Source organism: Anabas testudineus, chromosome 3 (assembly GCF_900324465.2).
Source record: "Anabas testudineus chromosome 3, fAnaTes1.2, whole genome shotgun sequence".
Lineage (NCBI taxonomy): Eukaryota > Metazoa > Chordata > Actinopteri > Anabantiformes > Anabantidae > Anabas > Anabas testudineus.
Genome location: NC_046612.1, coordinates 6,471,251 through 6,491,085, shown reverse-complemented (window position 1 = coordinate 6,491,085; position 19,835 = coordinate 6,471,251). Strand labels below are relative to the sequence as shown.

The 19,835-nt window shown below is 38.1% G+C and overlaps 4 protein-coding genes across 4 annotated transcripts in view; all 4 read left to right on the top strand.

Annotated features, from left to right (window-relative positions):
• Positions 1 to 9,142, top strand: part of si:dkey-234i14.2 (heterogeneous nuclear ribonucleoprotein C) — a 30,277-nt gene extending 21,135 nt beyond the window's left edge. Inside the window, exons 3-7 of the mRNA XM_026377599.2 lie at positions 1,472 to 1,522; positions 5,151 to 5,320; positions 6,101 to 6,214; positions 7,360 to 7,508; positions 7,840 to 9,142. Coding sequence (XP_026233384.1) covers positions 1,472 to 1,522; positions 5,151 to 5,320; positions 6,101 to 6,214; positions 7,360 to 7,508; positions 7,840 to 7,878 — 523 coding nt within the window. The 3' untranslated portion in view covers positions 7,879 to 9,142. The remainder of the gene's footprint in view (positions 1 to 1,471; positions 1,523 to 5,150; positions 5,321 to 6,100; positions 6,215 to 7,359; positions 7,509 to 7,839) is intronic.
• A 1,369-nt stretch (positions 9,143 to 10,511) lies between these two features.
• LOC113174536 (5-hydroxyisourate hydrolase-like) lies at positions 10,512 to 11,951 on the top strand. Its single transcript, XM_026378598.1, has 4 exons — positions 10,512 to 10,697; positions 11,123 to 11,262; positions 11,337 to 11,472; positions 11,610 to 11,951. Exons 1-4 carry the CDS (start codon positions 10,644 to 10,646, stop codon positions 11,697 to 11,699), a joined length of 420 nt encoding a protein of 139 aa, XP_026234383.1. The 5' UTR covers positions 10,512 to 10,643; the 3' UTR covers positions 11,700 to 11,951.
• A 415-nt stretch (positions 11,952 to 12,366) lies between these two features.
• pdcd5 (programmed cell death 5) lies at positions 12,367 to 14,955 on the top strand. Its single transcript, XM_026377584.1, has 6 exons — positions 12,367 to 12,532; positions 13,509 to 13,549; positions 13,854 to 13,915; positions 13,991 to 14,082; positions 14,177 to 14,248; positions 14,338 to 14,955. The coding sequence occupies exons 1-6, from the start codon at positions 12,467 to 12,469 to the stop codon at positions 14,383 to 14,385; spliced, it is 381 nt and encodes a 126-aa protein (XP_026233369.1). The 5' UTR covers positions 12,367 to 12,466; the 3' UTR covers positions 14,386 to 14,955.
• A 677-nt stretch (positions 14,956 to 15,632) lies between these two features.
• On the top strand, positions 15,633 to 19,816 carry mvda (mevalonate (diphospho) decarboxylase a). Its single transcript, XM_026377649.1, has 10 exons — positions 15,633 to 15,825; positions 15,980 to 16,050; positions 16,576 to 16,690; positions 16,776 to 16,922; positions 17,208 to 17,407; positions 17,589 to 17,663; positions 17,759 to 17,977; positions 18,665 to 18,780; positions 18,875 to 18,983; positions 19,411 to 19,816. The coding sequence occupies exons 1-10, from the start codon at positions 15,750 to 15,752 to the stop codon at positions 19,489 to 19,491; spliced, it is 1,209 nt and encodes a 402-aa protein (XP_026233434.1). The 5' UTR covers positions 15,633 to 15,749; the 3' UTR covers positions 19,492 to 19,816.
• The last annotated feature ends 19 nt before the right edge of the window (positions 19,817 to 19,835 follow it).

Here is a 19,835-nt window from a genome sequence, read left to right as displayed (position 1 = left end):
GTAAAACCACATGCATTGTAAACTGTGTAAGACAACAAAAGACAGTCTTTGAATTTGATTCTAATTATGTTTTGCATTTTTGGCATGGGCGCAGCTCGGAAATGAGCACTTGTTATAAATTATTTTGTGGTTCTTGTCTCCTGAGCCCTGAAAAGCAGCTGGTAGGAGACAGAGTAGAATTCATGAGAGTAATGGTGGAGGAGATGTGATTACAGTCCACTCCAAAATACGTCTGAGCACATTTGTGTGTGTGTATAATTCTTGCTGTGAAGATCTATTTATCCTGACATAAAAAACTATCTTGTCTTTGAGATGAGCTGCATGACTACAACCTGTAGCAGATGGCAAGGACACCGGATGTGTGAGGTTCCCAAAATGTCCCCTGAAAAATCACATATTCTTCTCACTATTTTTAGCTTGTGGGTTTTTACTATTATTTAAATATAATATATGGTAAAATACACTGTCTCAATGTTGTCTCAGTGCAGTCTGATAACTATGCCAATGTGAAAAACAATGTCAAAATGTGAGAAGAGTCATTGATCAATAGCGAGTAAGTGTTAAAGCAGTTTAAAATCATACTGAGAAGTGGTGCTGATACTCAGTACAGGTCTTTAACGCAAGAACAGTGTAAGAATCTTCTTGAGAATGATAATTGGTACTTTATTAATCCTCTTGAGGACATTTTTGGGGACAGGCTGCCTCCTCAAGGCACCAAGGTCAATGCTTCAACATGGAAAGCCCTGTGGTTCATTGACTGCCTCGCCAACTGAAATACAGTTTCCCAAACCAAATTGAATTGAATTGAATTGAACTGAATTCCACTGAACTGAATGATTATGTGAGAAATAAAAAGGGTGAGGAGAAGATAAATGAAGGAATCATAAAGACGGATAGAGACAGTGAGTCAGAGAGAGAGACAGAGGGAGGGTGATCAACATGCAGGGATTATTAGAAGCTCTGTGTGGGGATTAGGGAGGAATGCTGGGGTCTGACACACCAGAATGTGATCTTGTGCTGGCTTAGTGTCCCTTTTTTCTTGTTGTTCCACAGGTACACACCAGCTACCAACCCATATACATTCACACACGTCACATCAATTACCTGCCTGTAGATGCCCTCATACACATACATGCATGCCTTACAGGTTGCCCCACCAAGCTCACACGTAGAGGTGTTCAGTGGGTGGTACAGTTGGAGCGTGAGACAATTTCTATGGATTTTCCACTGTGGATGTCACAGCAGAATAAATCCAGTGTCTTTTTCCAGCTGGCTGGAGATCATGAACACTGTATTCTTTCCAGATGAAGTGATTGTACAAATATACAAGTATAAACCGTGTGTGTGTGTGTAGCTAAGCTTACTGTTTGTTGAGATAAATATGTGATGGCCAAAGAGAAGTGCATTATGTGGATTTATGTGGTTTTGTAACATTTAGTAACCACCTTCTCTTTCTCTGCCTCTCCTGCAGATCTGAGTTCGACCTGGACTATGACAGCTATCACGAGGACTACTATGACAGGTACTGTCAGAAAGCTATGCATGGCAGCTCACTCACCTTACTGCTTGTTTGTGTGTCACAGGAGGCTAAAGAGAGAGACTAAAGCAGATTCTTCATCCCTGCTGTCTTCAGTAGTCTCCACTTCCCATCGCTGCCTGCCACACAGCTGTCAATCATCTGGTCTTTGCTTACACCTGTTACATCTCAACAGCCAAGACCTCGCTCACCACACATATGAAGACAAAGAAACGTGTGCACATATACTCAAAAATACACTTAGACACCTGGATTTTGCTATTTGTGATATTAACTACTAAAGTAAAGTACATCCCTGCAAAGACGAGGAGTTCTACTTTATTTGAGAGGTATGACATTGCATAAAAATTACTGTAATGCACAAATGTGTAAAGTGTCTTAGTAAAGTATTTGGGCACAGCTTCACTGCTCCTTAGTGAAATAGCTTTCAAACTGAAATCTACAGGAAGCATAACTACCATTCATCCAAGAGATATTGCTTTATTTGGTTTTTCAATGATTAAATTATTTCTATACGGTCTACTCAGTCTCAGGGATGTTAGTTCAGATGTACTGTAAAGAAGGGATCAGGCAAAAACATAGTCAAAGCTGCAGACAGGGTTGATTAACAGGTTAGCCAAAAGGTCTCTGGCTGAGGTAACAAAGACAGCAGATGAGAGGCAAACTCCAAACAACAGTCCTTAATCAGTGCAAACACATGGAAACAAAACACCAGGAAACAGGCTGCAGAGCTACGACACAAAGGCTACGAAGCAGAGGGACTAATGATAAAGTAGGCACAGCTGGGCAGGGGAAGGGGGCATCAGGAGACAGGTGAAGTGGAGGACTGGGGAACAGCAGGGCAGAAGGAGAGACAGGGTAATGATGGAGCATGTTAGTAAATGAAATAATGATAATTAAGGGAACTAAGGGAAACTATAACAATCAGGGCTGATGCATGTGCTCATCATCAAATTTTGACAACTTAGTATCACTGTTTCCTACAACAACGTCTTTTTCAAGGCGATGGATTAAATTATATATATCCAGCTTTGTGTTGACGAAACTAAAGGAAAGGAAGGAAACTACAGCAAACTAACTGTAAACAATTTTTTTTTTTCTACCTGTGACTAAAATTTTAATTTAAATAATTGCCACGCATGTCAGTCCCTGTTATACCATTGAGAAGTGATTCATAAAGGTTTTAAATTGCCCCTTAAAACACAGAAACACTGAAACTGAGGACGTTATCTGGGGCTCATGAAATCCCAGTTTGCACAGCTACTGCAGAATGCACGCTTATGCAGTGGTTTTGTAGATGAGGCTGTAACTTAGACTGAACTCTACTCAGGACAAATAACTCTGTGTTATTTGTCCTCCGCTGAAATTGCTCAGGGACTTTCCTACATCCCCAGGCCTCACTCATAAACACTCTACTCAGCACATCGAAGTCAAAAGGCAGCCACATTGTAAACACAAACAAATGCACATGTGCAGACGCACACAATATGCACCTTCTCCCACTTTCTTGCATATATTGATGCTCTGTTGAGTATTAGCTGCCATTTTTTTTTTTTTTTTTTTTTTTTTTTTCTGTCTTTGCTCAGGGGTGAACACTCACCACTGATTTTCAATTTGTTTTCAACACAGTCCACGATTATTCCCCATGCTGATGGCTAGCACTACTGACAGCTGTGTGTGCGTGTGTGTATGTGTGCACACACACACGTGTTTGTCTCTGGGTGCATGTGCGTGGAGACTGTATCTGTGTGCATTTCTGCTGCTTGTTTGTTCTTGTTCTCTTGTTGTGCACATCAATATGTGGGAAAGAGAGAAATGACTGTTTTTGTCCGCTGTGCTGTTGTGTGAACGTGAAAGAAAAGTGTCTTTCAAGAACACAGATAACAGCACCGGCTGACAAAGCAGCTTTCCATGTGGGGTCTAATCCTCAGAGACAAACACTCTCTCATACACTTTCCTGTAATCCTCACTCTTCCACTGTACAGTCTCTCATTGTCTGAGCTTTCATGCTCTGAGATGATACTTCAAAGCCAGTGTAACAACACATTGTCTATCTGCCCCTGCAAACTCCTCTAAAGGACTTTAAACTCCCATAAGTCTCTGGTCTCTGTGTCTCACCACACGGGCAATGCTCAAAGCCTCTAATCTCACACACTTTTGGTGGCCTAACGCACTTCATCCTAATGTGACATTGTGATGCTTGTTGTGTACTGTGAAAGTGCTACTTTAAGAGCACGCCGCATTCAGAAATCTCTGTATCTGGCTTCACACAGAAACAATGCAGATATTCTTTTGGCAAACCATACTGCAACTAACAGCTCTATCAGTAAATCTACACCAGTGTTCGACTCAAAGTCCTTTGAGCAACTGACAGCTTGCCTTCTTGTTGTTGTCTTGAGATACACAGAGCAGGAGCTTTCCCTTCTCCTGGTTTTGCAGTAACAATGTAGACTGTGCTCAGACCGTCCTCCGTCCAGATATGTCCATGTTGTGACTAGATCCAGTCAGATTACTGTTACCACAGATAATCAGTTATTCTGTGATTATCTTTGTAGCTCTTTTGGTTTTGTGAAAGTCAGCTCCAAGTCATCCTGTCTGTCTCACGTACAGCTGCTACAACTTCACAGAAACATTAGTAAAATCTCTCATAACTGTTAATTGATCTTATTCTCCTTCCTCTCCTTCCTCCTTCCTGCAACATTGCCCAGTACTGTTTGGTTGGTTTTGGTCCCGTAGTTCACCTGTGCGGCGGGTCAGAGAGTGTTTAGGTCAAATATTCTCGTTTTTTTCAGTCACAACAGTACCTCCATTTCTGTTAAAACACACACAAACGCACATGCACAAACACACCTACTGTCATTTCAACCACTATAGAGTTTGACTGTGATACACCCCCTGTCACTGGCACTACTAGCCTGGCGGGGTGCTATTGATTGGCCTTGACAGAACCAATTACATTCAGAGACAGATAGAGACATGGAGCTGTCCACAGGGAGGAGGCAGTGCCAGCGCATGAGAAAGAGAAACAGAGATAGAAAGTAAAAGACAAAGGAATAAAGAATACAAATATTCATATTTATCTTGAGTTGCTGCTTTTCTTTATTATGATTTTGTTTCTTTCATTTTGGTTTCTAGCCTGCATCACTCCCTCGTTTTCATCTATGGTTCTTTTAGATTCATACTTGCCTTTGCCAACAGAAAAGTTTTCACTAAGAAATATCAACTTAAACTATGTGTTTTTCATCTTTTTCAGCTCACTACCATCATACTAGAACTTTTTCTTAATCAAACAGGCATTTGATTCCAGTTTTCAATGCACTTGACAGTTTTCAGGACTCTGTGCTACAGACACATTTTCATGTGTAGCTCTAGATGAAGGTTAACAGATCTGTGAACAGCTCAAATAATCATCTTCTTTTCTGTCCGTCCATGTGCTCAATATGTGACTAATTATATTATTTCCAACTCTTTGTGAAGAGGCTCCCTTTCATCACAATTTCAGACAAACACTTAAATTGCATATAATCACAAAGCACCTTCCCACATATTCAGTAAAAACATACAAAGATGAAATTAAAATTGAATTTTAAAATAGTATCTGCTGAATTTCTAGGGTGTACGACTACCAGCGTGTGCCGGCTTCCCTGTCTCCTTTACCCCTGGGACCCAGTTTGGCCAAGCGATCCCGCTCCTCCTCCTACTCCTCTGGGCACAGACGCAGTCGAGACAGAACCCACTCCAAAAGCTCCAGAGCCCACTCCACTAGTACAACCACAGCAAAGTGTGAGTAATATAAATGAACTGCAAGTGAGCTTTTATTGCACCAGAGCTGTCCTTTCGCAACACTGGATATTCAGAAAACCTAATTTTGTAATTTACTCACACCATTGACACAACTACTATATATTTAAAGTCAAGCAGCCTTTAAACAGTTACTCTTGTGCTGCTTTGATGAGCGAATGATGCATTTGGAAAATATCTGTATTCAAATCTTGGCTCCAACCACTTATAGCTGAGCTTGAGTGGCCAAGTAGTAATTAAACAACATGATCATTTAAAATACCTACAATTGTGAACTTTGAATGCACTTTTTGTTTTTGTTGCTTCTGAGTGGTAATTCATTATAATGTGAACTTTTCATAGATAAAAGATCAGTAACTCTCACCTTTAAAGAGCAAGTATGACTCTGGATACAGGTAGCTCAAAGCCAAACATAAAGATAGTGACTTCTCACTGTGAAAGCAAGACTGCTACTCCTGACTAAACTCAGCCTTGGCACATAAACCTTTGTAAAACTACAGCTTTTTCAGCTGCTAGGTAGATTTGTTACCATCAGACAGATACAACTGTTTCCCTCTGTTTCCAGTTTTAATGCTAAATTAAACTAATCAGCTGCCAACCCCAGATACACACAGTATTAAGTATGCAGACAAGAGAACAGTGAGCGTATTCCCTAATAGGTTGAACTATGAGCTTTGACTAAATTTAAAGCTCTCTGTAGAGGTATTCTCACATTGTGTAATTCCCTGATGTCCCTTACATTCTCTCTCTCTGTCCCTGCAGTGGGCATGGAGGAGTTGCAGGTGATTAAAAAGGAGCTGACTCTGATAAAGACACAGATCGATGGGCTGCTTGACAGTCTTGACAGGATGGACACGCAGAGGAATGACCACAAAGGTGAGAGACTCATTCGGGAAGACAGTGCAGGCAGGTAAGTGTGAGATCGAATGATAGATAATCTATTTGCACAGCAAAGACATTTTACGGCGGACTCCAGCAATATGCCACTTTCAGATTTTTGGTTGATTAACTCCTCTAGTCACAACCCCAATCATAACGATTCAGGATCTGTGCTGCAGGGAACGTGAGAGACGGCAATGTACTGCACCAGCGCAGTCACTGCACACAATGTTTTACCTGACAAATCAATTATTTTCCTCCAGTCAGGATTTTTTAAAAGTGGAATCAAAGGCAAAATCAGCTAGAGTGTAGGTGACTGGATTTATGGTTGTGAGCAAATTGTGGAACATGCTGAACAAACAGTATGGTTGAAATAACTAAGTGATGAAGCTTCAAACACAAAAATATCAGGAAGGAGAACAGCTGAACGCTGCACATATTCTGTAGGTAAAAGGTGTTGCTGCCCTCATGTGGACATTTGAACACAATACAGTTGCAGCACCTCAGCAACAAACAAGACAAAGCTTTGTTATCATTCCTGAGGAAGATGGTTTTACTGACATCTTAATTAAATAAATCACACTGTAATATAATTTACAACATTCTCTCAGTGAGTGTTGTAATTCCACCGTCCTGTGAGACTTGAAATATCTGTAACAATAAAAAGTTCTTAAAATCAATTGTTCAAATCAAATTGCTTTAACCTTTGACATGATTATCATAACATCAGTGGGAAATCTATAAGTCCACTGTTTACTGAAAAGCAATGTGTCTTATGGCTGCAGAACACCTGCAGAAAGTGTGCGTAGATGTGTGTGTTCTCCCATTTACTTCGAGTGACCTTGGGCGATTGATAGCTCTCATCTTCATATTAATTTATCCCCAGCTCAGCTTGATTCTCTATGTGGCCCTGCTGTCACTCACTTCCCCCTCGCTATCTCCTCATCTGTCCTTCATCCTGTCACTGCCACTCTTGTTTTCTGTCTGTGATCTGACACAAAGGCAGTGGGATGTGCACAGACGGTTTTGACTTTGACCCACAGTAAAAATATATTTTCCTCGCAAACATGTCCAAACTAAACAGAACTTTAGCTCAACACCAAAATGTTTTCCCTATGTATGTGTTCACCCTTTTGCTGTAGGGTCTCCCCTGAGAGAGGACAGTCCAGTTGGATCACTGTACGCCCTGTCAGCCAGCAGCCCAGAGCACTCCCTCTCTCCACCCAGCTCTCGCCATCGAATCCACAGGGAGAGTCCTGACCTGAGGGAGCCTGACGATGACCACCACACGGTAAATGCACCGCATAATGATTTGCAGGACGGACTAAGAACTGCAGCTCTTGGTTTTATTGTTCCTGCAGTATGACGTTTCTTAATTTAACTTAATAATACTTAATGTTAAGTATCATAACTTAATTTAAATAATGATTTAATTGTAAAATTTCAAATACAAGGCATCCAAATGTTTGATGTTGAGATTTTGTAAATTCATGCTTATATGATGAAATTTCGATTCATTCTTACTTAGTCATTCTGAGCTTGCAGTTGAATGAAACGTCTCTTTGTTTCTCTCTCGCCACCCTGTCTCACTGTCTGTCTCCCTGTCTGTCTGTCTTTCACAGATGAACAATCACAGCTCTGATCCTGAGGAGGAAATATGAGGGAAGAGAATGATAAGACAAAGAAGATGCAGATCAAGTGCCAAACATTGAGGAAGAGAACCAAGACAACACTCATATCAGAGACTTTCCCATTCCCGTCTTGTATCATGTACATATCAGAAAACACGATGTATGTAATTGTATCACATCAGCTCAGTTTCTGTCAGCTCTGTGTACTTTTAGGTAAAACAGAAACACTAACACAGATGGCCTACTGAGTACAAACCCATCTGATTGACAAGCATTTATTAGGTTGACCCTCAATGGTGACAGGATGAAGGAATAGAGTGTAATTATAAACAGCATCAAGGTGTTTAATTTAGTCTATTCTACTGTACGAGTAGCTTTGCACAAGCACCAATATTCCAGGAATAATCCAATTATTTACATATAAATCCAAATGAATGAATTCTCTAAGATATTATGTAACCAGCTTACCAGTTTATCATAACTACATTAAAAGCTGATTTTTAAAATAAGCAGCATTTACCAATATCAGAAAAAAATATAAGGCCATCTTTTATTCTGGTCATTGAGAAAAAGACATTTGAAATGTTTCTCATTTCAAATGAACATGTTTCTGTTTTTAAAGCACATTAATTAGATAACACAGTCAATATAGAAACAGAAATATCAACGAAGCACAGGCTGTCATCACATTATCGTATATTATTTTAAAAAAAGGGTGTAACTGGAATATTGTGTGCAGGTACTGCAGAGTGCAAACCCCAAATTGTGGAGCTCAAAGTATTTTAGTAAGCAGGCAAAATGGTTACACTCTCAAAGTGTTTTCATGAGGGTTTTCGTCAACACTTTCTAAGTAACACTTCCTCTTTATTGTTTGGCACTACGTAAGAATTTAGCTACACAGTAAATTACCATTTTTCAGAGACTGGTTAATCGCACGGATCATTCAGAAGAGAAACCGTATGTTACAGAAATTACTTTCTCAGAAATTCTATTCTCTACTTTAAATGTATTATAGGAATGTTAAATCTCTCTTCCACTATGTATTTGGCACTTTAGGACAGTGCAAAGGCCCAGGTCAGTGTGTAATATTGTGTATTATTGTAAACTTTACTGTAATTGTTCAGCTGCCTGATTTTAATCTTGCTTTAGGAATTCTCATATGTTTTTTAAAGAAAACAATGATGTTACTATATGATTCTTATGGTGTTACATGTTCTTGTTTGCAATCTTAAAATAAGCCAAGTGGAAATACTCATTGTCACTGTAGTAAAAGTATTTTCATATTGACTCTAAATGTAGTTTGTGGTGTTTTTGTTTTATTCTGGAACACTAAATCAGTGGGAAACAAGTCAACAAGAAGCAAACATGTGAAAAACATGATCATTATTTATTTACATTATTTTAGATGATATTAGTACGGCATTTTGCTTATCTTACAAAACTGGACCACATGCCACTAGTCTGAAGTGTTGAATTAGGGAAAACATATCATCATATCTCTTTGACTCTGATTATTTCTCCTTTAGGTCCACTACCTCTCTTTCTTAAAGCTCAGATAGTTTTACTTAAGGTCAGAGTGGCCTTCAGGAGACAGCACTATTACACTGTGTGTACATATACCCCCAGCAATAAATGGGCTGCAGCATTCTCCACTGAAGAGGCTCGAAAACAGTTCATCATGATCATAATGCAGCAACATGCAGTAATGCAGGTGATAAACAGGTGTAGGAAACAAGGTCACAGCAGCCAGTTGTTAAAAAACAATAACATTACACAAGTCGAATTTCACTTGCACCGATTCCACTAGTAGCTGTCTCTCTAGAAAGTCACCTACGCCTGAGAAAGATGTTTTGATGCTAGAGTTACACAGAGTGTTTAAACTACATTTTCGTGTAGCATAAAATGTTAGTTTTAAGATGTTTATGAGTTATTATTGAATCTGAAGAAGAAGTTACAGAACATAAAACAAAGTGTTTAGTTAATTACAGAACTGGAAATATATTTTACAAAAATATAAACTGCTACTGAACTGAAAAGGCAAATGAGTGAGCAGAAACTGCAGCAAATTGACATCAGGTAATTTTGAATAAATTGTGTTATTAATTGTTGCATATATTTATGCACAAAAGCATGTTCAGAAATAAATATACCAGTCACATAATTTATAATTTTAGCTGATAAGCTGGTGCAATGAGTGATGCTATACAATGATAAGACTACTTACAGCACACTGTTGGCTTGGGATCAAGAGCATGTGTTGAAAACCAGAGTTTGGTAAATAAGAATTGGAAGAAATGGTGGCAGCAGTTAACAGTCAGACAGCATTACACATTTAATACAGAGCTGCACTTGTTGTCGGTATTTACATCTAACATTTTTCAAAAATGGGAGAATCACAGCACATGTCAAGTTAATTTCTTTGTATTATTCAAGCAGGAAATTGTAGTTTGTGTTTTAAGGTTTTATTAATGCTGCAGTCAAACATACTAATGTCAGAAAATATAAAAGCAATTGTTGATTTTATTCTATTAATTGTACAATAATTAATTCAGCATGGGCCTCAATCACTGTGATCCTCCATTGCCAGTAGGTTCAAAGTGCTAAAGACAGAGCTTGCACAACTGATCTTCTGTTGACAGAAAGATAAGCACATGTGTATTAAATGTCAGACTTACTAGGACAGTGTGCAGCGCTTTACGAGGGACATGTGATGAAAGCCTGATGTTGTAAAATAACCAGAGAATCTAATTTCTCAGTTTAAACTGCTGACCCAGTTTGGATTTACATATAAATTCATGAGTGCACAAAGGCTTCAGCAACTGAAGGCTCATATTTTGCCTGATAATAAGGTAAGAACACATTCTAAAATAAATATATATTAAACGAGAACATTTTTGTTTTAATGTAAGATTGTTTTAATGTAATGTGATACACAATATCTAAACATTTTATCTTTTATAGTTTGTTTTACTAAATACTGTAATTTATAGCAACTGTAAATGAACTCTGAGGAGATGTTTTGTGGCATGTTATAAATCTGCAGGAGCAAATCTGTTACATTTCAACTTCTTGACATGGTGATTGTGTGAAAACTTGGACCTGTCCTATCTAATTTAAAAATGTTATGTTTACAGGTCTGTCTTGTAAAGTTGGAATAAACTGCTAAGGAGTTAACTTAATCTTGCTTTAGGAAACCTAGGCCTGTATGCATCTGTGAAATGTTTGATTCATATTTAAGTTCATAAACATAAAGTATTGCTTCCTTTGTCTATAGATCACAGCAATGGCAAGCTCCCCTAGTCCTCTGACCACCCATGTCCTGAATGTTGCAATGGGTGTCCCTGGGTCAAACATGGCCCTCAGTCTCTATAGACAAGACCAAGCCACTAATGCCTGGAGTTTGATAACCACTGGGTACTAATCAAATAATACTGCTGCAAAATTAAGATGTTTGTTCGCAGATCTTTAATCTCATCTCCTCTCTAAAGGACCACTAACGATGATGGACGTTGCCCAGGACTCATCACAAAACAACTGTTTACAGCTGGTGTGTACAAAATGCGTTTTGAGACTGCTCAGTACTGGGCAAGTATTGGAGAGACCTGCTTTTACCCCTATGTTGAGGTGAGCAAAGGCCTTAATCGTCATTGTGTTACCATATTTTTGTTAATAGAGCAGTGAATTTGTATCCTAATTTAAAACATTGTAAGGATATACTATCAGACTACATGTAATTGTAATTGTTGTTTGTTCTTTTGCAGATCGTCTTCTCTATAAAAAATCCTGACCAAAAGTACCATGTTCCTCTGCTCCTGAGCCGTTTCTCTTATAGTACATACAGAGGGAGCTAGAAATCAAATGTCATGAACTCCTGAGATTACTTCTGTCTATCAGATGTCAGGCAGATACACATCATGGGCAGATACACTCTGCCAAAAGCATTCATCCCAGCACCAGGGGAACTATCAGATGGTAACAAGTCACAATGCACCATTTACATTATTATTTAATTTGAATAAAGCTTTATTGAACAAACCCTGTTGCAGTTAAAGAGTTGCTTGTTGTACTTAACACAAAATGTACTCCATATTCTACACAGTCATTAAAACATACATGAATACAAATGCTTATCTTGCTGACTTATTATCAAACAATCCAATTTTTCTTTTCTAAACATGCAACTTAGTTCATCTATTAACATTTAACAAAACATTGCATTCTTTCTGCACTTTACACCAAATAAAACTATTTACAATAAAACACAGTTAAATAAATTATGTTACCTGTCCCTGTCCTGAAAAAGAAATGACAAAACCTTGCTAGAGCCATAGGGTGTCGCCACCTAACCTTCAAACAACAATAAATTATACATTGTACAATAATTACTACTATTAATAGAGATTTTATTTTATTTCTCCAACTCATAAATTTTATGTCCATTAAAAGTACGCTTAATGTAATCCTGACTCTGTGCTCGATTGCGCTCGCCTGTGTGCTCGATCAGTTTTATCGATGTTGATTACTCTCCCCTGAACTAGGTAGGGCCTGGTCTTGGTAGAAGTTTAGTGTGCCTTCTTTACCTTCTCGATATTGTGGGTCTATATTTTTGTTATAGATCATGGCTGACGACGAATTAGACGCAATTAGGCGGCAAAGAATGGCGGAACTACAGGCCAAGCATGGGGTAAGGATAAAATATACGAGCTGGGAAGCGTGGTTAGCGGCCACCGTATAAGGAGATGCTGAGTTTAGTATGCGGCTAGCTAGTGTAGCTAAACCAGGCATCACAGCTCATCTAATTTAACTGTTACTAAAACAATATATGAGGATATAGCTCAGCTGAGAGACATACACAGTGTAAATGAACTGTAATCAACTCTGCCGCAAGTTAAATAGATAAATCACAGTAATAAACGGCACCGCCTCACTGTTAGCTTCGTATTGACAGGTTGGGGAGCGCACACCCCTCTGATACCGACAGCTAGTACAAGTTAAAAATGGTCATCGAGTTATAAAAACTGGGTCTATTATATTGTGTTTGGGGCGCATATTCACGTAGACAAAACCTTTTATTTGGAGTTGCAATACAATGTTCTTAACTATCAAAACTCTAAATTTAACTAACGCTATCTTCTGTAATCCATTGTTGTACTCGGGGCTCTTAAAACCTCGGAACCAAAGCATGAATTATCAAAGTTTTAAAAAAACAATTGGCACAAAATAATAAAGAATGAAAAATTATATTATTCTAATGCACAGAACAGACAAATGTTTCTACACACCTTCTGAATAAGTGGCATTTTCTATTTCTATTACTATATTTTACACATTGTTAATTAATGCAGAATCAGTCAGAGTCATCTCAGTTGCATTTTGGTTGGCTGGTTATGGAGGCCACATCATCCGATGTAGTTCTCCTTCACTCTCCTTCCTGGTCAGATAGCCATTACATAGCCTGGATGTGTGTTTTGGGTCATTGTCTTGTTAAATTATGGTCCCACTGAGATTCACACTCATGGTTGCAAAAACATCAAGAAAGCAGGAAAATCAACCAATTAAGTGTTGAAATGGTACAACTGGTTAAGATATTGACACTGCAGTGTAATGGTCATATGTTTTCAAACCTCCATGTAATTCTCCTGTTACACCTGTTCTTTCAGAATGCTTCAGATAATCAGCAAGGAGAGGAGGCCAAACAAAGGTAAAATGTGTAATTCCTTTAAAAGCCCACAAGTAGTAGTATTGATTCATATTTACATAACTTTAATTTACTTCATCATTTTGCTTCTTTATTGTTCTGTACACTTCTTTAAATTTAAATATATTGTATTTAAATTGTACATATGTGTTTTAAATTACCAGCAATAACTGTAAAATCTAAAAGGTAATACATACATATAGACCAACCCAGTGGTCTGTGTTTTTCTATTTTCTTTTTACTTTTATATCAGTGTCGGATCCAAACAGTAAAGCTAATGTTGTAATATTATTATTTTTATTCACAGAGAAACAGACATGAGGAACTCCATACTGGCTCAAGTTCTTGACCAGTCTGCCCGTGCCAGGTGTAAGTGTGTTTTCAAGCTTATCTTTTAGTCTCTTAAAAACTTTCTGTGGGCATTAATCACAAATATTTTTTTAGTGAGCAATCTTGCTTTGGTGAAGCCAGAGAAGGCCAATGCAGTGGAAAATTATCTAATTCAAATGGCTCGTTTTGGGAAGTTAGGAGGAAAGGTAAGAATATAACCCCTGATGTTTGAAGTGCTGTGTGTGGTTTATGTTCTTCCATATGCCAGCAGTGCAATAAACAGATGTTTTCTTTTCTCAGATTTCAGAATCGGGCTTGATTGAAATCCTAGAAAAAGTCAGTCAGCAAACAGAGAAAAAGATGACTGTCACAGTAAGTTCTAATAAAACGTCACATATGTTTGATTGATTGAATTTCACTTAGCCATCCAACTTACATGTTTTATGTACTGTGCTTGGCAGTTCAACAGACGGAGGGTGATGGACTCTGATGATGAGGATGATTACTAACTTTGAACAGGAGCCCTGAAGCAAAGCAAGATAAAAGGAGAGAATCTGCGATACCAGGGTTCATCATCTCATGCATCTTTGACAAGCGTGTTCCTGTTACCTGAATCCTGGGACGCCACACAAGCTTTTGTGTGTCTTTGGAAACTGCATACGAAGAGGAAAAAACAATGACATGAAGTTGACCTTACAGTGTAACTGGTGGTGGGGGACTGTAGAACACACATAATCAAAGAAGGTGTTCTTTCGTGATTGATTTTTAGTGATGTTGATACAAAATCCCACTGCTTGTGTTGTACCTCTGACAGCTCATGACACTGTTGATTTAGTACTTACTCTTTTTTTCTTTAATTTCATCATGGCTGACTTTCTGTTCTTCATACATAAAAACCTAGATAAAACGCAAAACATACTGCTGCTGATGCATTTTATCTAGACTGTTCTGTGAACACATTACATTACATTTTCTATCTGGCTCCAGCATCCCTTAGGATGTTCCACTCTGATTTGTTTTTTCTTTCCTGACATGTATCTAATATGTTTATACAAAAATAAAAAAAAGCCTTAAAACTTTCTGTTTGTTTTTCTAGCAAATTGTTTAGAAAATTATTAGTTGTTATATTAATGTGTTCAACTTTAAAGACCAGGTTTACATTTCAGGTTAAACAGAAGATTACACGTCACATTCATCCCAGTAAAAGTTAGTAAAAGAGGCTACTCACTATGCAGACAGATTTGCCCCTGCTATTGTTAAATTCAAATTTTGTACTAATTTTCACAGTTTAGTAGTATTTATTAAGTTACCTTATAGATCATTAGGTCTTCAAACTCATGCATTGTGTGTAACATGTATAGTTGCCAAATAGGCAGGTAGTACAAAATAAAACTAATAATACTAATATAACATCCTCAATACTAAAAGACATCACCGAATTGAAGCTTTTACTTATCTTTCACCATTTATATTCAGCTTTTTTTTCATTTTAGCTTTTTTCCATCATCATTTAGATGAAATATTATAATCCATGTAAAAGTTGTATAGAGTTTGGTTTTGACAGTCACTAATCCAACTGTTGGCAGTGGGATGGACCTTCTGCTTGTCCCATTTTCGCACGAGCGTGGTCAGATGATTTCTCATTGGCTGTTCTCATTGTTTTATCAAAACGGACAACTCTGATTGGAGGAGGCGTGAGTCACGTGTGCAACGCCAGCCAATTAGGAGAGACGTTGAGGAAACGCTGCCGCAAGGTTGAGTTAGCTAGACTGTCGTGGTTGGACACGAGAGGAGCTGTGAGGTGCTAAACTTACTTTATTTCAGATTATTAAGATACAGCTTCATTAAAATCACCCCTAGTCTACATACAGCTATGCCTGAAGACAGTGTGGACAAGCCAAATGTAGTTACATGCACCGCTCCTGTGAATATAGCTGTGATCAAATACTGTAAGTATCACCTCGACTTCTGTCTTGTGAAGCAGGTTTCTAGATTTGTATGTTATGTGTCACCTCATACCATCCATTAAACATATTCATGTTGTTGCATTGTAATTATAGCAGCTATCCACTGTATACCATATTAAAATGACTTATTTTTCAGGGGGGAAAAGGAATGAAGAGTTAATTCTGCCCATTAACTCATCTTTGAGCGTCACATTGCACCAAGATCAGGTATTAAAGTGAACATTTCCATCAGTCAAGCTGCAAACTTTCTCAATACATGTTTCAAATTATTTCAGTGAACAGCTGTCTTCTCGTCCTATGAAGATTCAATAATGCCTGTGTTAATTGATAGTTGGGTTTGGTCAATAGTGTCAAGATCTGTGCAGGTAGTCGTAAAAGGTTTATTTGAAAATGTAACTGAAACATTATGAGACAAAATAAATACAGGAATACTGACCTTGCCTTTGAATTTATCTTGGAAGATGGGTCACAAATGGTGCTATATGATGCCAAATATCCTACAGCTATAAGTGTTATAATTTAACATTAAATGTGTGATAAAATGAAAGAAAAAGTATGTGGACCTTTTGGAAAAAATGTTTTTCTGCATTCATTTGTCATAAAATGTGATCTAGTCTTCATCTAAGTCAAGAGTATTAACAAATATAATGTATAAAGTAATAATACACAAAGAATTCAGATCTTACGAGTGGAAAAAGTCATCACATCTGCTCTCTTACTTCTTTTGCTTAGCTGAAAACAACCACAACGGCTGCAACTAGCAGATCATTTCAAGAGGATCGAATATGGCTCAATGGAAAAGAGGAGGACATAACCCATCCAAGACTGCAGTCCTGTCTGAGAGAGAGTGAGTCCTGTGCCTTTTGTTTATTTGGCTTTAAAGGGAAAAGGTGGGAGTTATACAATGCGTTTTGTCTGTGTTTTGTATTTAGTTCGACGATTGGCAAGGAAGAGGCGTAATGATGGAGACCCTGGTGTGGAATCAACCTGTTTGTCTCATAAAGTCCACATCTGCTCTGTGAACAACTTCCCCACTGCTGCTGGACTCGCCTCCTCAGCTGCTGGATTTGCTTGTCTAGGTGAGCGTATGTAAGCAATGTTTTAATGCATAACTGAAATTATACTAATGGCACAAGAGCTATAATTCAGATTTGAAATCCCAATGACAGAATAAGGAAAGTTCAAACTGTATATTTCCTGTATTAACCTATTCTTTATTGTTAATAGTGATAAAATGTTTTGTGTTTGTAACTAAATAGAGACCTTGATTATACAACATAATAAAATTGTCTGCATTTCATATTTGATCCTTCACACTATGTGTCTATTCTGTTCTTAGTTCCTCTGTTGTCCCTGTGTTGCAGTTTACACTCTGGCTCGGGTGTTTGGCGTAGAAGGGGAGTTGTCTGCAATTGCTCGTCAAGGCTCAGGTAGCGCATGCAGGAGTATGTATGGTGGGTTTGTGCAGTGGATCATGGGACAGCAAGATGATGGCAAGGACAGTCTAGCCCAGCAGGTGGCACCAGAGACTCATTGGCCTGAGCTCAGAATCCTTGTACTAGTGGTAGGTCAGACTGTGTATGAGAATAAGATTTCAAAATCAGAATGAAAAAATAAATATGAGTCATTAATGTGTTGTCACATTGTGCTCTATTGTGAATGTCACATACTTCTTTTTTTTACTTCTATAAAAGACCATATACAAGATTATTGCAAAAAATGCACACTTGATCTGTTTCCCACAGGCCAGTGCTGAGCGGAAGCCAGTAGGCAGCACCTCTGGGATGCAAACCAGTGTACAAACAAGCTGTCTGTTAAAGGTACTTTGTTAATCATTCAACATACGTAATTGAACAAACCACTGTTAGAACCGTATTTATTCATCATTTGTGTGTGTGTGTGTGTGTGTCTGTAGCACCGTGCTGACTCTGTTGTTCCTGGTCGAATGGTAGAAATGATTGAAGCAGTTCAAAGAAAGGACTTCCCTGCATTTGCTGAACTAACCATGAAGGACAGCAACCAGTTCCATGCTACCTGCCTTGACACGTACCCTCCTATCTTTTACCTCAGTAGTGTGTCCCATCAGGTCATCAACCTGGTGCATCGGTACAACAGTCACTACGGGGAGACAAGGGTGAGCAATTTCACAGTTCTGTTCCTGAGAAAGCACAGAAAATATCTGTGTAGCACTGCTCTTGTAGCTTAAGTCCAGTAAACCATTACTCCATTTAAATAACTATATTTTACTTGCATTTTTATAATTGCTACTGCATTTCTGCATTATAAAAACACTGGCAAAAAATAAGTAAATTAAAGATTTTTTCCAAATATTATTTAGTTGTATGTGGCCTACCTCCAGTAGGGGTCCTTTGACAAGACCTCCTTATGCTTACCCTGCCCTTGCGTTGTACCTTGCACCTCACTTGTAAGTCACTTTGAATAAAAGCATCTGCCAAATGACTAAATGTGATGGACACATGACTGTCTTGAAGGGTAATAATAATTTAAAATGTTGTTAAGAAAGTCATGTATACAGTGCATCACATGTATTAACATTTAAACTGCAAATATACTTCAAAAGAGCTGTAGATCATTTGTCTGGGATAATGGCACATTTCTTACAGTATGCATAGCCTCCTTACTTTTATGTCAGTGCAGTGTGTGTCTTCTGTGTCAGAATGTGCCTAACTTCTTGCAGCTGAATTACTGAGACGTTGTAATGAAGATGTGAAACTTCTGCAGTGCTTTTCAGAACTGGGGAACAGAAAGAAACATTTTACTTTTTTTAAATGACTCAAACTTTCTCTTTCTGTCCTTCCAGGTGGCATACACGTTCGATGCAGGGCCCAATGCTGTGATCTTCACGCTGCAGCAACATGTTCCAGAGTTTGTCCAGGTGGTTCAGCATTTCTTTCCACCAGAGACCAATGGCGGACAGTGAGTTGACAATAACCAAACCTGCTTAACTTTAATGCAAAGTAGATTTATTTAAAGAAATGTATGGTTCTGACCATTTGTTCCTTCTTTCCAGGTTTATTAAGGGACTTCAAGTTGCCCCTGCTGCTCTGTCTGATGAGCTGAAACAATCTATTGGTCTAGAGCCAATGTCAAAGGGAATAAGATACATGATTTATACGAAGGTACATGCATACACTACACACAGACAGTTACTCTGTGGCTCAGTTCATTTATCAGTTTACTTCAAACAGCGTCTGAACATCAGCGTTACCTTTTGTGATCAGTTAACTGTAGAGGGATGTGATATGTCAATTGTCAGATTGCAAGACAAGTTTACATTTATGTCTCCATTTCCTTTTACATGCTTTTACGTAACACTGTGTTGCAGTACTTCAGTTGAGTATTGTAGCACAAGCTGTAAAATACAGAAGTTCCTCTGATGTACTGATGCAAAACTGTAGACAGGATCCAGTCTTCAATCTCTAAATGTTTTACAGTATTGTTTATTTAGGTTTAAATGTCTTAGAACTTTTAAATTTCATCCATTGGTACTCTACATGTCAACTGTACATGTGTTATTTGGTTTAAATCATGATCTTTGTTTTCAAGGCTGGACCAGGCCCTTATGTTGTGGAGGATCCTGCTCAACATCTGCTTGGATCTGATGGGTTGCCTAAGAAAACCGTGTGATGCCCTGCAAACTTAAACAGACAAAGTTCCACCAAGCAATAATAAAGCCTCTTCAGCGGAGAATAAATTTAGATTTGTCAGATGAAAATGTACAGATCACAGCAAGTGCAGTGAAGCATAGAAGTCATTCACCAAAGGCAGACTTTCTGTACCTATTTGAGAAAAATAACTGTTTTTAATCTATGCATCCATATGTTGAAAGAGGCTGTAATAATTATTTGATATTAAATGGTAATTTGGATAATTTCCATTTCAAATCCTCTTAAAACAGGCAGTTCTTACTTTAGTTATGTTCATCTTGTTTTATAAATGTGAATAAAGTATATTTTAGTCTATAAATACTG

What these genes read in the sequence shown, in the direction of transcription:
- mvda (XM_026377649.1), top strand. Translation starts at nt 15,750, where the DNA reads ATGCCTGAAGACAGTGTGGACAAGCCAAATGTAGTTACATGCACCGCT. An exon ending in TCACATTGCACCAAGATCAG is followed by an intron (nt 16,051 to 16,575) that starts GTATTAAAGTGA and finishes TCTTTTGCTTAG; the next exon opens with CTGAAAACAACCACAACGGC. An exon ending in GTCACTACGGGGAGACAAGG is followed by an intron (nt 17,978 to 18,664) that starts GTGAGCAATTTC and finishes CTGTCCTTCCAG; the next exon opens with GTGGCATACACGTTCGATGC.
- LOC113174536 (XM_026378598.1), top strand. Translation starts at nt 10,644, where the DNA reads ATGAGTGCACAAAGGCTTCAGCAACTGAAGGCTCATATTTTGCCTGAT. An exon ending in ATATTTTGCCTGATAATAAG is followed by an intron (nt 10,698 to 11,122) that starts GTAAGAACACAT and finishes CTTTGTCTATAG; the next exon opens with ATCACAGCAATGGCAAGCTC. An exon ending in GCTTTTACCCCTATGTTGAG is followed by an intron (nt 11,473 to 11,609) that starts GTGAGCAAAGGC and finishes GTTCTTTTGCAG; the next exon opens with ATCGTCTTCTCTATAAAAAA.
- pdcd5 (XM_026377584.1), top strand. Translation starts at nt 12,467, where the DNA reads ATGGCTGACGACGAATTAGACGCAATTAGGCGGCAAAGAATGGCGGAA. An exon ending in CCAGTCTGCCCGTGCCAGGT is followed by an intron (nt 13,916 to 13,990) that starts GTAAGTGTGTTT and finishes ATATTTTTTTAG; the next exon opens with TGAGCAATCTTGCTTTGGTG. An exon ending in TTGGGAAGTTAGGAGGAAAG is followed by an intron (nt 14,083 to 14,176) that starts GTAAGAATATAA and finishes TTCTTTTCTCAG; the next exon opens with ATTTCAGAATCGGGCTTGAT.